The following is a 14,817-nucleotide window of genomic DNA, read 5'->3' as shown; positions in this document are numbered from 1 at the left end:
ATACAGATTAAAGATGAGTGATTTGTGTTATTTCCAGAGTCAGATATGTGTATATGGTGATTAAAACCATACAGCGTATAACGTTACTCCTACTCTCTTATGCATAGTTGATGTTGTACACAAGGGCTCCAATTGTAATTCAGAGCATCACACAGAGACTGAATGGGTGTTAGTCATGTTAACAATATTGGAAATACAGGGCTGAAAGCCTACAGATTTCAAGCATTGGAGTTCTCTTACTTATTTTGGAACTGTAATATTCAGTATTGCTGACCTGGTGCCTTCAAAAAAAAGAAAACTGAAAACTCTATGGACTTGTTTTCTGGGTGGTTCACATCTGTTTGCAAGTGTGCAAGACCTGCATAGTGGTAAAGGTGATGCTTTAATGGGAAACTATACTTTTGAAGTTTAGGTGCACTTGGGAGAATGACTGGGGCAGCAGAGCAGATGGTTGCTGTGGAAAACAAGGGACAGATCTGAGATTACCAAAGGAACTGTGCAGAGGATTTAGATTTGTTGACTCTTTTGAAGGTGTTTTATTTATAGAAGAGATAAGATTATACTTCACCACATAACAATGGAGCCAGAGAGTTGATGCTACAACCCTCTTCAGCATTTCATAGAGCTAAGCTGCAACAGCCCAGTTCTATTCCTCTTGGTCTGGCTGCCATATTTTGGGCTGGAATTTAAGGCCAGAAACCACAGAAAACTTGGATCATGTGCAGCTGGCAAGCCTGACAGGCAAAAAGTGTGTTTTCTTTGATTAGAACCATACTGTACAGCAAGCAATGGCTGAGCATCAAGTAATGGGGATTAGGTCTACAGACCAGCCAAAGGTTTTCCAACTGGGCCAAAATGTCTGTTTCTGCCCAAACAACTCACACCACGTAGGGCCAACGTGCTTAGACCTACAGCTCTTGGAAACAAACACTGTTTTGCTGCTTTGGTGAAACATTACGTTCAGAAATACCTGACATGCATTTCTATATAAATCTGGGCTGATGTAGCAGGAAGAGCAGGAAGACTGGACATCAGAAACTTAATTTTGTTCTTATTTACATGGCTGTAAATCTGGAATAATTCATATGTGTCGGTGGGATTTATATTAAGGCAGCAACAGCATTTCCACAGTTTCCAGCGCCAGCTGTTGGTACCACGCTGTGCCCATCTGGGTTTCCAGTGACTACCTATAGTTTCTGGAATAGCTGTGATAGATGCACACAGTGGTGTGAGGGTTTATAACCTGCCATTTCCAGAATATTTCCCATAGGCAGAAACACTAACTCTTATGTTTTTTTATTGATCTCATCTAATAAGCAGCTCCTCAAAAAGACAATAGAGTGTTTTGTTGATATGCAAAAAGACAGAAGCAGAGTATTTTTTCCAGTACTTGTTCTGCCTTTCTGTTAACATTTGCTTCAGTGTCAATTCATGCACATTCAAATAAAGGCTGTTTTTCTTCTACTTGTTTTATTCTGGGAACTTTTTTTAGTGTGTCTTTCATTGCAAACACTACTGTATTGTATCTGCTTTTTCTGGCCTGTTCAAGCATGCCAAGATAATGACAAATGGGTGCCAGTAACTGGCCGAGTGGAGTGACATATTGGTAGCCCCAGTGCTGTCTGCCACTTGGCATAGGGTCTCCTCTGGATCCAGATGGCAAAGAGCACACCCTCTTTGGACTGAAGTGTGGTGACCATAGAAGAAGAAAGGCTAAAGGACTCCATCTGAGCATGTCTCTTTGGGAAGAATTTGAGCTCTTTCATGGCTGCCTGTTCTACAGCAGGGATGAGCAGAGGTGACTCAACCACCTTTACTTTTAATTCTGCAGATGTCAAGTAAATAAAACACAAAGTGATTTGCACTATATAAGTAAATGAGGAGCTCTAAGCCTTATTTTTCAGGCTTACAAAGAAAAATATCATTGTCTTCACTGTGGTTCTGATGAGGTAGCTGTGAAAGCAAAACTTGAGACATTTTTCTACTTTGTGTGGAAATACAGAACAAACACAGCATCTCAAATCTTACAAAGCCTCCCAAAGCGAATGTGGGACCAAAAATCCCATGCTGTTGAAACCTTGTTGCTAAGGAAGAGATCAGTTCTAAGGGCCAGATCCTGCTGGTCTGAATCCACAGTTTTGACTGAAGAGCTGCACATAAGGAAGAAATTGCCCTTGGCTTCTGCAGATCTCCTACACTGGGTCCCTTTAGTGAGAAGGATGGGTCCTTTACAGGTCAAGGCTGTTTCAGACAGGCAGATGTGGGTCATAATTAATTTAAGACGGTCACATTTTGGTGGTCTTTTTTCTGCATTTGTGCAAGTACAACCGAGATTGATTTAGGAAAGTCGACAAAGAAAAATGAACAAGTACCACTGTAATTTATAAGACATAGTAAACACACGCCATGCAAATAAAAGCATCAGAAAGGTTTTATCGGCCTAAATATTGAAACCAAATTTTATTTTTTGAAAATGACATTACACACATCTTGCAAATGTACATTTAGATGAGAAAACAATGAGTAACAAATATTGAGAGCAAAGCTATAAAGTGGACAGGTTCTCTGCTGCATGGCATTGCATTACAAGAATACTCAGACCTGGGATGGTTATTACAAGTGGTAAAAACAGTTCACAACACCTCACAAAAATGGATTTTTTTTTCTAGAAAGTCAAATCTTCTAACAAAAGGAAATTCTGCTAAGGGAGAAGAGGCGTGGGGAATAAATGCATGGATCAAGGTAGATTTTGTGGTTTTGAGGCAGGGTTTTGGGGGGATTTTTAAGTCCATTTCTTACAAAATCCATCTTTATCTGTGACCCCCTGTCTTTTTCTAGCCTTTATTTCCTGTCCTCCTCTGCCAACAGAACCACGGCTATACAATAATAAGCCCTGTGTACTCAACCCAGAGCCTGGGAGTGTGGAGAAGGAGCTGCCTACAGAACCCATAACAACATAATTCCTATATATCATCCACTATCTCCCCTCTGCTGTGTATCCAGGAAAATCAAAAGGTGCGTGCAAACTCTGCAAATCAGGGGCCGTGGGACCAGTCCCATGTCAAACAACCAGGTGTGGAAGCCACGGCCAGTAGCCCACATGCCACATGCCTCAGCCGCAATGGATCAGCAAGATCTCATTGTTTACTGGTGGTGCAAACTTCCAAGGATTAACTTGTTCCCCAGTTCAAGCAGAGGCAACAGGTGATTGTTCTCCATCTGTTTTATCTTGAAAGAGTCTAATCAAAGTGCCAAGGCAGGGCGCAGTGAGAAGTTCCCCAAGAGAATCTGTTGAGAACTGCTTTTCAAACCTCATTGTATATCATTTTATTTATGCCCAAATCTGTACTTTACAACCACGAGAGAGACAAAGATAGAATAGAGAGAGGGGGGGAGAATCTTTCCAGGAGGAAAGGAAAAGCTAATTAAGTGAAGTACAAGACCATGCATTTACTCTCAAAAGCTTGTTCACGAGCAAGCTAACATTTCTAACACTACAACCACTCATCTACATTTGTTTGCTAAGTAATCGAGTTCTACCTACAACTAGGGAGCAGAAGGGTTTTTCTTTTCTTCCCCTCCCTTAAAACGTCAATAAAAATGTTTTCTGTACAAGTTGAATGGCACAAAAGGTGGTCAGAATGCTAAATAACTCACCACAAATGGAGAATGCAAAATTAGTTCAAAACATGCATGGACTGTGTACAGGTAAGCAAGGAATCATTGGCATAAAGCTGCAATATATTACAAGATGATACAATTGAGATCTTTTGGCATAACCTCTGCTTGTTCTGTCCCTTTAAGAGAACTTCACATGAAAATTTGGAGTAAAGGGAACTCAAGTTATATACCCAAGCAGAAAGTTAACTATGGGCAACACTGTTCGAAGAGGAAAGCAGTTCCCCTCCCCTTCCACGTACTCCCCCAAAGTACAAAAGTCAACATAATGCTATGTGTAGCATTGCTGCAGGCTTGCCAAATAGAAAGTTTAGATACATCTGTTTTAGGAGAACAAATGCATCATTTAAATTAATAGCTCTTTGTACAATGACATTAATTAAATACCTTACTATTTAAACAAAACCAAAATGAAATTTATCAATCCAAGAAAACAGTAACTCAACCCTTACCACCCATGTGTCCTCCAAGGTTATGTACACAGAGTTTAAAGTATACCAGCTAAACTTTAAACCCAGCTGCCCCTCCAACCCCCACCCACTGAATGGCAATAGAAAATACACTGTGGTCTCTCAGTTATACTATATTGCAGCTTTGTTATTGATGATGAAATCATACAAACTCAATGAATGACCTAAGACAGTAATCCGTGATCAGCTTCCAGTTCAGCTGCATCTCCCTCCCTCAAAACCACCACTGGGCAGACTGGCAGCTCACAGAGAGCTGCAGAGTGCAGGGCTATGAGTGAAGGCAGGTCACGCTCTTCAGAGAAGACTGGCATGAAGAACACTGGCTTATGTGATGAGAGCCACTTACCTTAGCTTGAAATTGTATTTGTGATTAAGAAAATAGGCAAAGGCTAGTAACAGCAAAGTCAACAAGCTGATACTCCTGTCCTGTGCTTCTAGACTAGGCAGTGTCATAGAATACAGAATATCAAGCAGGGGAATTTGTACAGAGAATAGACTTGTCTACATAGGCTTCTTTCAAGAAGACCATGGATGTCTTCTAAATTGATAATCACAGCTGTACTAGTACTGCCACGGTGGTAAAACTGCTTGGATCACATGTAATTTAAATAAGAAGCAAACTAACAACAATTTTACATGTCAGAATTCAGCATGTAATTATAACTCACAGGCTTTCTTGTTCTTACATTCAATACTTCTGCTTCACCTTATCTCTAAACACCAATTAACAGTGCAATTAGTTCCCTAGACATTCTTCTTAAGGAGACACATTGTTAGATATCACACTAAATCTGGAAAAAGCTCTTCTGATGTAGAGAATGAAAAAAAAGAAAAAACAGCTGTTTTGTTCTGCAACCCATCAGTGACTGTGGTCAGCATGACAGGGATACAGAACATTACTCCATTCCAACTGCCACCTGCAAAGGGAAGAGAACTAAAGATCCATCTATACCTGCTGTGCAGAGGTTGGAAGCCGCTGGAGAAAAGCAGCCATGTTGGAATTCCCAAAATGAAACAAGAACATAAAAACGCTGAATGTTTCATAGGGATTCTCTGAAGGTAAAATTCTTCAGTTCTAGATCTGGGCCTGGAACCCAGCTAGGGATCCATTTGACTCATTACAGACATTTCTTCAGTATGATTCTACACACGGGTTCCTCAGAAAATTGGGGATTGGTTTGGGTCTACCCTTTCCAAGTGCCACCAACGTTTCACCCTAACTTCATGTATCAGGCAAATCACTTCGCTCTGCAGCTACCTCACTGCTCAAATGTGACTCACATTAATATACATTTCTTATATATAACTTAGGCATGTGTTAATTGCAAATAGAGATGGAAGAACCAGCTTGAATAAAATCAAAAGCAGCCTTGAGCTTAGGTAAGTCACCTAAAAAAGAACAGAACCTTCCTTTTATGTTCAGAGACATTTGGCAATACTTTTCTCTAAAAACTGAGCCAACCATAAACCTCTATTCTGGTTGGCACTAGATGGGATTAGGGCAGAAAAATACCAAAAGAAATAGAAATGCTATTTTCTATAAGCCTGTTGGGCTTAGGGCATGTCTTGGTGGACTGAGGTGAGAGAAGGCAAGATAAACTCTCTAGGACCAGAAAATGTAGAAGAGACCTTGATTTGCTACGCTGCTTGTTTAATTTTCAATCTTAAATGTTTTAAGATATTTCAACATGTGAAATTATTTTAGCTTTATCATTAATTACAATAAAATTATAGAAAATATCTCCTATGTATAACTTTCTATTAGAGGTTTATAAAAGAGATCACTTTCTAGCTGGGATAAATGTGATTTTTTCTGCAAAGTCTGCAGTTGTCAGCCAGGAAACTGAATCTGCACTTACCTAATCAATCACACAGTAATTACTAACAGTAATGAATCTCTGACATAGGAGACCAACCTTGGACCAAATGGATTCAGCTCCCATAATTACAGAGAAGCTCCTGCCTGTTTTAAACAATGAAGAATTAGGAGCTTTGGGTTTTGCTTGTGTTACACTGAGTGTCAGAGAATCTACAGAAACAAAGAGCTGCAATCCTTATGGAAAAAAAAAGAATTGAAAGTCTGAGAGCAAGCAGCAAAAAAATGTATTCAAATAAATCACATCTTCTGTCTTTTAGCATTAAATTCACAAGTATTGTAACTCCACTGAATTCAAAAGAAAGATTATCATGAGAAAATCAGTGTTAAACACGGATCCTCTTGTTCACCATGGCCTTTCCATTGATTTATTGAATGCAACAGCTTTCACATGTGTGGCTAGGGATTTCAGGGACAAGATCATCATCAGCCCTTCTGCCTGCACAGCAATTTACAGTAACCTCTTCCAGAAACCTGTCTGGACTTATCACCTTGGTGCAACAGGGTTGGTAGTTCTTCCAGTTTGCTGCACTCCATGGGAAGAGCCAGGAGGTTCAGAGTTGCCCTCATTATCCTTTCATAAATGTCTTGCAGTTCCCCAGTGTGCCAGACCTGTACTTTCCTGACCAGTGCATGCTGATGAAATTCTATTTCTGATCTAAAGGAAGGAATAAAAATAAAACCAAACTGTAGTTCGGTGCTGTCATTCAGCGAAGAGCTGGATTTTCCCTTCACCCTTTTAGAGATGACACAGACATCCATATGCCAGCAGGAGAGAAAAACAGGGCAGACAAAGAATTTCAAACCAAGTTCTTCAGCCTGAGGCCAAGTGTGACCTTATTTCTGCCAGTGGGAGTGGGACACATGCTGTTGTGGCAGATAGCCTGCATCCTAGCTTAGATACCTGCAGGGGCAATAACGCTCTCAACATGCAGCCAGAAACCCCTGCTGTTTTTCCATCCAGACTCAAGCTGTAGATCCACAGCTTGCACTACCCCTTTTATTTCTCTTTGGAGTTTCTTGGCACTCATCTTTCTTTGTTCCCACACATCAATGCTGTTGATGTTTCCAGTGCACTGCCTCATGCTCTCCCTTCCATACGATTTTCTGTGATGTTCACGCTCATTTCATCACTCAGTAAAGATCTTGCAACAAATGCCCCCTACCATTCCTCTTGGAAACAAGTCTTTTTCTTTGTTTACTGTGACAATAGCCATCATGGCATCCTTCTCTAACAGTGCAGCTTTTTTTTTTCAGTTGACAGACTCTAATTGCTGCAAAGATTTGTTAATTCCCTTTGGGAATCCTCCTGCTTCAATTGTTTGAGTGGCAAACTGTCAGACCTAGGCAAGCTCTCAACTGGCCAGTGAGTTACAGTTCACTGAGTGATAGAGCAAGAGCCAGAATAAGTGTGTTAAGCAATGAAGACTGAAAGGCAATTCTTTCCCATGAACACTTTCTGAACAAGCAAGCTTTCAACAACAGGCCCACTGTTTTCTTGGTAGAAGGCCCCTGTAATCATTAGACTTATTCATTATTTAAAAATACATGGCCTCATTTTCGGATGGTAACCTGCGTTGCCCCCTGATACGTACATGTACAGGTAATGAAAAGAGGGGCAGTTGGGGACTGTGTTCAGGTCAGGTGTGGCAGCTCCAGATGAGAGAATTTGGTTGTTGGATGTGGACTTGTGCTTAGAGGCACTGCCGGATCCCCAGTTGGTTTGCGGGGAACTAGAAGTGGTGTGTCTGTTTTTCACCATTACTAAAATAATGAAGCATTTTTACATCATGGTTTTTGGAGACTCCTGAAAAGTTGGGAGTTCCTTGAAAGACTTGTCTAAGAGAGTGCACCATAATCTGCTTTTATAGGGTTTTCAAACTTCAGTAATAACAAATAAATCTTAAGAGCTAGCTCTTCTATAGCTCAGTATATCAGCTGATCTCAAAGCAGTTTATGGATAGAGATGAGTGCTATGGTCAGTTCTTTATGCACTGGGACAGTGTGGCACAGGGAGAACTGGTCAGCTCACTCACTATACCAAAGACCAGTAGCTCTGAATGCCCACTTACATTCACTAGGTTTGGTTCTCATTTGCTCAGAAATTCATCTACTGGATGAACATTAGTGTCAGTGTTTTTGACCTTCTTTAAACAGTGTCCTGATGAAGTGGTCTGTGACCCTAAAGCTCTGCATCTTCCCCTGAGGTAGTACTCCTACTCTGCCCTACAATTAGGATTCTGTTAGAGCAGCTATGCAATGACATTGCTGGAAAAAAAGCCTTTCCATCCATCCACTTACTGTCTCTGAGCATCTCCCAAACAATAGGGATAGTAACACCTTTTTTTTTTGTTTGTTGGTTAGCTTACGTCCCAGACCTGTGAACATACAAACAACTCAAATCTTTCCAGAGGGGAAGAAAAAATAACAACAGCAAAATAGCACAGGGGTGGATGGACATGCCAGTTCAGGCTGGAGGCACCTAGGAGAGATACCAGATCTCAAGTCGGGGCAAAGAGGGAGGGTGAAGAATACCTGAATAACAGGGTTGATAGCTGATGCAGCAAAAAACCCAGCCCAGCCAATCTATTAATGTTTAGTGGCTTTACTGTGAGACACAGAACTCAGCTTTAACATTTCTTGAGATATTGCAGAGAGGCCTGCTCAGGTTCATAGGAATGGGACAAAGGCATCAGCCAGAAGATGCCTGTGATCCTGGAGACAGTCACTTTCTAGAGCTGACTGCATAAAAGCAAGATGGGCTAATCATCTCAAGAGGCTCAAGAATTAATCTGTCCTGCCCACTTTTGTCAAGGCCATTTAATCTAGGCCTTGTTGGATATGTGTAGTCCTGCTACTGAAGCCCAACGCATGTTGGAAGGCACTTAAAGACTTAACCTGCTTTGCCTCAATAAACCAAGGTGGTGATGATTCAGCTGGATCTCCTCTAGAATCTTGTATAACATGCTAGTCCTGTTGCCTGAGCTACATCATACTTTATCTATCTTAGCAGAAAAAGATATTTATTCTGTGCCATCCATTTGCTTCTACAAGTAACATCACCAGTCCCAAATACCATTCTAATTTGCTTCTGTCAGTAACCAGAAAAATAATTTTGAGCCTAAATTACTATTAAAGAAAATGTTTTGTTCTGTCTTGGTTGTGATCAGCACCTTCTGTGTGGTAAATACACCTCTATATAGCTCTTCTCTAGTTGTGTACTGTCTTAGCTTGTGGAGACACTTTCTTGACTAACTTTATACCTCTTTTACTTGGCTATCTTTTCTTCCTTTATCTAAAAACAATTCTTACTTTGCTGTAGCCAACGATATCTCTCCAATTGCCTTGAATGGATGTGGGGTGCCACCGAAGTCATAGCAAAATACACTTATGCTTTTACTATGATAAAAAAGGCTCATACTTGCAAAATCCACAGCATACCCCTGCAGAGAGCATGGAACTTCCAGGGATAGCTGTCACTGGAATGATGTTTTATTTTAGGGATTCAGCTTGGTATTACAGAGCAATTTCAAAAGGTTTTCTTTGCGTTTGCAATAACATCAGCAGTCAGAGCAAAGGCATGGACAAGCAAACACAAGGCAGCCTAGAAAATGTCATCAGTATCCACATCAATAAGGGGGAACTAACAAATTTATACCAATATTTCCTATTAAAAATGCTTGGGTGTAACACTGTTTTGCTGTTAGCCAAAATTATTGGTCCTGCCTCTTTATTTTCTTTTCAAGAGCACTGTTCAAGGAAATGAGAGAAGTAACAGCTAGACTATGTGTGATTCTTTGCAAGCATATATGTATGCTAGCTAAATGAGAAAGAGAGATGTGGAAGTTCTTTTCTAAGCAGAATTATTCTTCTGTTGCCTATGAAAATAGGCTTTTCAGATTCTGATAGTACTGTAAATAATATGCAGTTATGGGAAACAGACAACAGAAGGCAAAAGCTAATTCCATCTCCTACTGCAAAGTGGACGAAGGTAGAATTCCTTTACCAAACTCTTTCAAAATTATTTCAAGGGGTAGAGTATTGGTTAGCTATCTAGTAGGAGGAAATGAACTAATTCCAAATCTGACATCAGATGGAGGTTTAACTCAAAAGTTTCAGAATATAAATGCTTTATAAGTGACAAAACTCCCAAGGCTCAAGAACTTTGCTGCACTGCCCTGATATTCTACAGTTGAGATCACTGTGGGAAGGTATGAAGACTAAATACGTTGTCTTTCTATGGTTGAAGGATATTGCTCTAATTCCTTACTAATGATTATATGTGGAAATAGGTTTTTTAAATAATTTTATACGCAAATTTGCTAAATTATACTTGGTACTGAATAAATAAAGGTAGATTTCAAAGAAACAAAGCTCTGTACCAGATTAAGAATCTCTCAAATTTACTTTTAAATACTGACTTGTTTTAAATCAGTATAGTCTTAATGATTCAATTAGTTTCTGAAAACACTAAAGGCAGCCTCATGGGGGAAATTAGATAGGGTTTTTTCAGCAGAATTAATATGGCAAATCCTCACATCCTGTAGTGCTTTTTTTATGTGCCTGCAAATGTAGAAAATATATAAAATCTAAACTCTGGAGTGTATAACAGAATTGCAGTCATTTGCTCCAGGATCTCATAAGGTCTGGAATTATTACAGCACAGTGAAACTAATTCCTAATTCATTCTAGTTCAGGAAAGCTTTCTGGCTAAACCCAGGCTTACATCTCATGAAAAATCAACAGGAGTAAAGCACGTGCGAAAATTTAAGCATGTCTTTAGCTTCTTTGCTGAATCAAGGCTGTTCCTCTATTTAAATGACTAAGATATGATACTTGTGCATTATTTCTCTTTGTAATCAAATCTATTTAGGGATCCTACAAAGCCAAAGATAAGTAGTGTTGAATGTACAGTGCATTCCACATGCATTTCTGTACAAGACCTCATACAATAATAGCATTAATGCAGACTTAACAATATGTTACAGCTGAAATGCTCACTGACTTCTACTGCCTAAGCAGTTCTACCTAGAAAACTGCTTTTTAAAACTTTGAGTTGGACCTCATACCCTGTTTTCTTTGTTGGCTTTTGCAGGTTTGAATGGCTATTTTTCCCACTGAAGATTTTTTCTTCTTCTTTTAGGCCTTTTCAGGTTCCCTTGGTAGTGCCCTGAAGAAATTACTGGGCTCAGCCCCACCCCAGGATGATTCTAGTGCAAAAAAAAAACTCCTAAGGAAGTACTTGCAGGATGAGGTTTTAGGTATGTCACTAAGTACAGCACAGGAGGAAGGCCTAACTGATTTATTAGCACACTCTACAAGGAAGAGCATATTTAAATAACCCGCTACTCGTGGCAGGAAGGAAAGGAATCACCTCTCAACAACAACCTTCACCACCATCCATCCAAAGGTTTATTTGACCTTTGGCATCCTGCTTTGTCTTATACAAACTGAATTTGTGAGTACTGGATGGAAGCATATCTCTGACTCCTTTAACATCATCATCAACTCTAGCACTTCACTCTGCTTATGGGCATCACAGAATTAGGTTTTCCTGTTGAAAAAGTGGTGAGAGTCTGAGGCTGAATAGCAAGAGAACCTAGATCTAGTTTTATGGCTGGTCTCCTTGGTTGAGCAGGGACTCACAGGAAGGTGGCAGGACATGCTAACTCGGGCTGTGAAGGAAACAGCCTGCGTCGCTAAGTGACAGAACCTCTGCCTAGAGTCCAAGTCCACCATCCCTTAACAGGCTGAGCTAGTAGTCAGAGTTCCTGGAAAGGCAAAGCCTGGGGAGGGACTTTCAGATTTACATCAACAGAACAGAGAAGAGGGTAAAAGCATGCCAAATATCTATCTCGCCAGAGCTTTTACTAAGATAAATGTTCTAATTAACAATATTGTTGGCATAACCATGGCCTTTGCTATCCTGATGCTTAAGAAAGCCCTGTTTTTTCAAGACTAGTGTCAACAGTAGCACCTAGTGGATTAAACAGCCAAAAATTAGCATCCATAGCCAAATCTGCAGCCAGAACAGTTCAGTATCTTCTGTTAGAGGATCTGAAAGCACTTTACAAATGCTAAGCAACATTTGGATTCACAACCTCCAGTGAGGTAGAACAGTATTATCCACACAGGAATGGGTAGACCTATTGAGGCACAGTGTTACTAGCAGACCTGCTCCCCTTCAGACACTAAATCTAGCAGTGCCAAAAGACTGAATGAAGGTTTCCTGACTACTACACCTATGCTTCGTCCACAGTACTTTCCCCTATACTTCACAGCTTACATGAGCCTCTAGCCTTCTGAACTGAAACCAGGTTTCTATATACAATAGGTGAAATGTTCATTTAGCAGTCACATAGTCAGCAAATTACTCAATTAAATGAAGTTATTTGTGGGCACAAATTATTTCTTTCACAAAACTCTGTGTGTAAAAGATCATGCACTAAGACTACAGGGTGCAAAATCGGTGCATAATTCTGACCCCTTGGTAATTCCCAATTCTGACCTCTCTCAGATGCATCTTAAAGTTGCATTATATGTATCATCACGTGAACCTCTAAAGACATAGCCTGCACAGATGGTTTCATATCAGCAATGCAAGCAAACAAAATATGGAGTGGCTTTGTGAACAACCCAGCATTCATATAGCATCAAACATCACATTATAATTCATTCTAATCACAAGGGGTTGCAAGAGAATAAGGAATAGGTGTATATGTTGAAACAAAGGCAAATAGAGCAAGAAAGAAATATTTGATTGCACAGATTTCCTTTAGGTAAAGTTCCGTAATAATCAGTTTCATCAAAAGCTTATTCCATGAGAAAGAGAGGCAATGCCAGCTAGCCTATAACAAAATTTCGGCGTAGTAAAAACCACCAGCCCTGCGTGAGTAGATGAACTTTGCATTCCATAGGAGTCATTACTGATTAATAAAAGCAAAAGGTTTCTCTAAATACAATAAGTTTGTTTTTGTCAGATAGAAGAGTTTCTTAAAATATGGGTTTTCAAACACACAAAGTTCCATTTGTTATACAAGTAGAGAATCTGGCCATAGTTATGAATACAGAAGTGTAAAAAACAAATACATAGTCTTAAACATTACAAAAACTATCAAAACATTCAATATTTTGAACTGACTTTTTTTTTCCCCTACAAGTGTCTGTTCTGGCAGTGATGACAAGATTTCTAAACTGATTTGTTATTATTACTGTTCTGCAGTTGGTGGGGTTTTTTTTTGTTCATTTTTCTGAATGTGTTTTTTTAAACAAAACAAAATCACCAGCTTTTATAAAAAAGAAGGAGCTTGAATCTTTACTCCAAAACACAGATACAAGGTTTTCCTTTATAAAAAGTGTATTGATTTTTTGCTATAAAAAGTGACCTGTAGGATGTCAGACCTGAAAACAAATTCTCACAGTGTTTTCAGTGTTGGCTGTTCACAAGGCATTACTTTTAAAAACAGAGATAGAGAGATACCATAGGGTGGTTATAAAAGTTTGTTACCAGCTAGCAGTGTTTCTGGACTATATGTGAATCTGTTCAACTCTAGACAACTCAGCTGACTTACATTATTTTACTTAATTATTTAACAACTCCCAATATTTGAATATCTGAAAAATCACTATTGCACTAACCTTACTTAGCATCTCATGTTATCATTCCTAATCTTGTCCAAGCTTCTGCTGGCATATTAAGCATCAAACTAATAAGTCATTTCCCTTCCTGCCCTGTAACAACAAAAACAGTACTAGTTAGTATGCAAGTGCTAAAATCAGGGCTGTAAACGAGGAACAAGCAAGTGTTGGCAGTTTGGAGGTAAAGAGTTGTCAGAACTTGTCAGCAACAAATTGATTCACACACTTCTGGGGGAGCTTTCCATTACTGTCACTAGGAAAATTACGTATTTGCAGAAGAAAAAATAATAGAAAAATATGGGAAGTGCACAGGATCAGTGGCATAATGGCCCAAAATTGCTGGCAATGTCCATTTTGCATCCCTAAAACTCTGCTTAAAAGAATGGTATCCCTCTATCTCTATAGACTGGTAGGTGATGATTTGTGGTAGAGAGGATAAATCACAGAAAAAAATGACATATAACTGTGTGTCCTTTGTCTGATTTGAAAGCACCAGTCACCTATCTGCTTAGTTTGGCAGAAGTACTCTACTGTATCTTAAACATAGCTTGCAGTACAGACTATTAACGTCATGTCGCTTTACATGGAATCTCCAAGGGAATCAGAGTCATCCAAAGACAGAGGCAGATACAAGTCCTGTAGGAAGAAAGAAAAAATGTTAACTCACACAATTGGTTTTCACCTTTGGTCATGCAAAAGGAGACAGTTGGATGGGTCCAGTTCTGTGCACTTCCTAGTGACAGGGTGGAATTCTCATGCACTGGTTACTGGATGATTGCCCGGTTACTCTGAGGCTAAAATAAGATTAATTGCAGAGTGGAGGAATTGCACCTTGGTACCAAAAGAAAGATCACAGAATCACAGAATCACAGAATTGTAGGGGTTGGAAGGGACCTCTAGAGATCATCGAGACCAACCCTCCTGCCAAAGCAGGTTCCCTACACCAGGTCGCACAGGTAGGCGTCCAGGCGAGACTTGAATATCTCCAGAGAAGGAGACTCCACAACCTCCCTGGGCAGCCTGTTCCAGTGCTCCGTCACCTCACCGTGAAGAAGTTCTTACGCACATTCGTGCAAAACTTCCTATGCTGCAGCTTATGTCCGTTTCCCCTCGTCCTGTCTCCACGTACCACTGAAAAGAGACTGGCCTCACCAC

At 39.9% G+C, this 14,817-nt stretch overlaps 1 protein-coding gene across 5 annotated transcripts in view; it reads right to left on the bottom strand.

The window, feature by feature from the left end:
- Window positions 1-2,413: 2,413 nt before the first annotated feature.
- DCX (doublecortin) overlaps window positions 2,414-14,817 on the bottom strand; it is a 136,741-nt gene continuing 124,337 nt past the window's right edge. For all 5 annotated transcript variants that reach the window (XM_031554683.1, XM_031554684.1, XM_031554686.1 and 2 more), the window contains one exon: window positions 2,414-14,298. In XM_031554683.1, coding sequence (XP_031410543.1) covers window positions 14,242-14,298 — 57 coding nt within the window. In that variant the 3' untranslated portion in view covers window positions 2,414-14,241. The remainder of the gene's footprint in view (window positions 14,299-14,817) is intronic.

This window comes from Meleagris gallopavo, chromosome 9 (genome assembly GCF_000146605.3).
Source record: "Meleagris gallopavo isolate NT-WF06-2002-E0010 breed Aviagen turkey brand Nicholas breeding stock chromosome 9, Turkey_5.1, whole genome shotgun sequence".
Lineage (NCBI taxonomy): Eukaryota > Metazoa > Chordata > Aves > Galliformes > Phasianidae > Meleagris > Meleagris gallopavo.
This window is presented reverse-complemented; position numbering and strand designations above follow the sequence as displayed.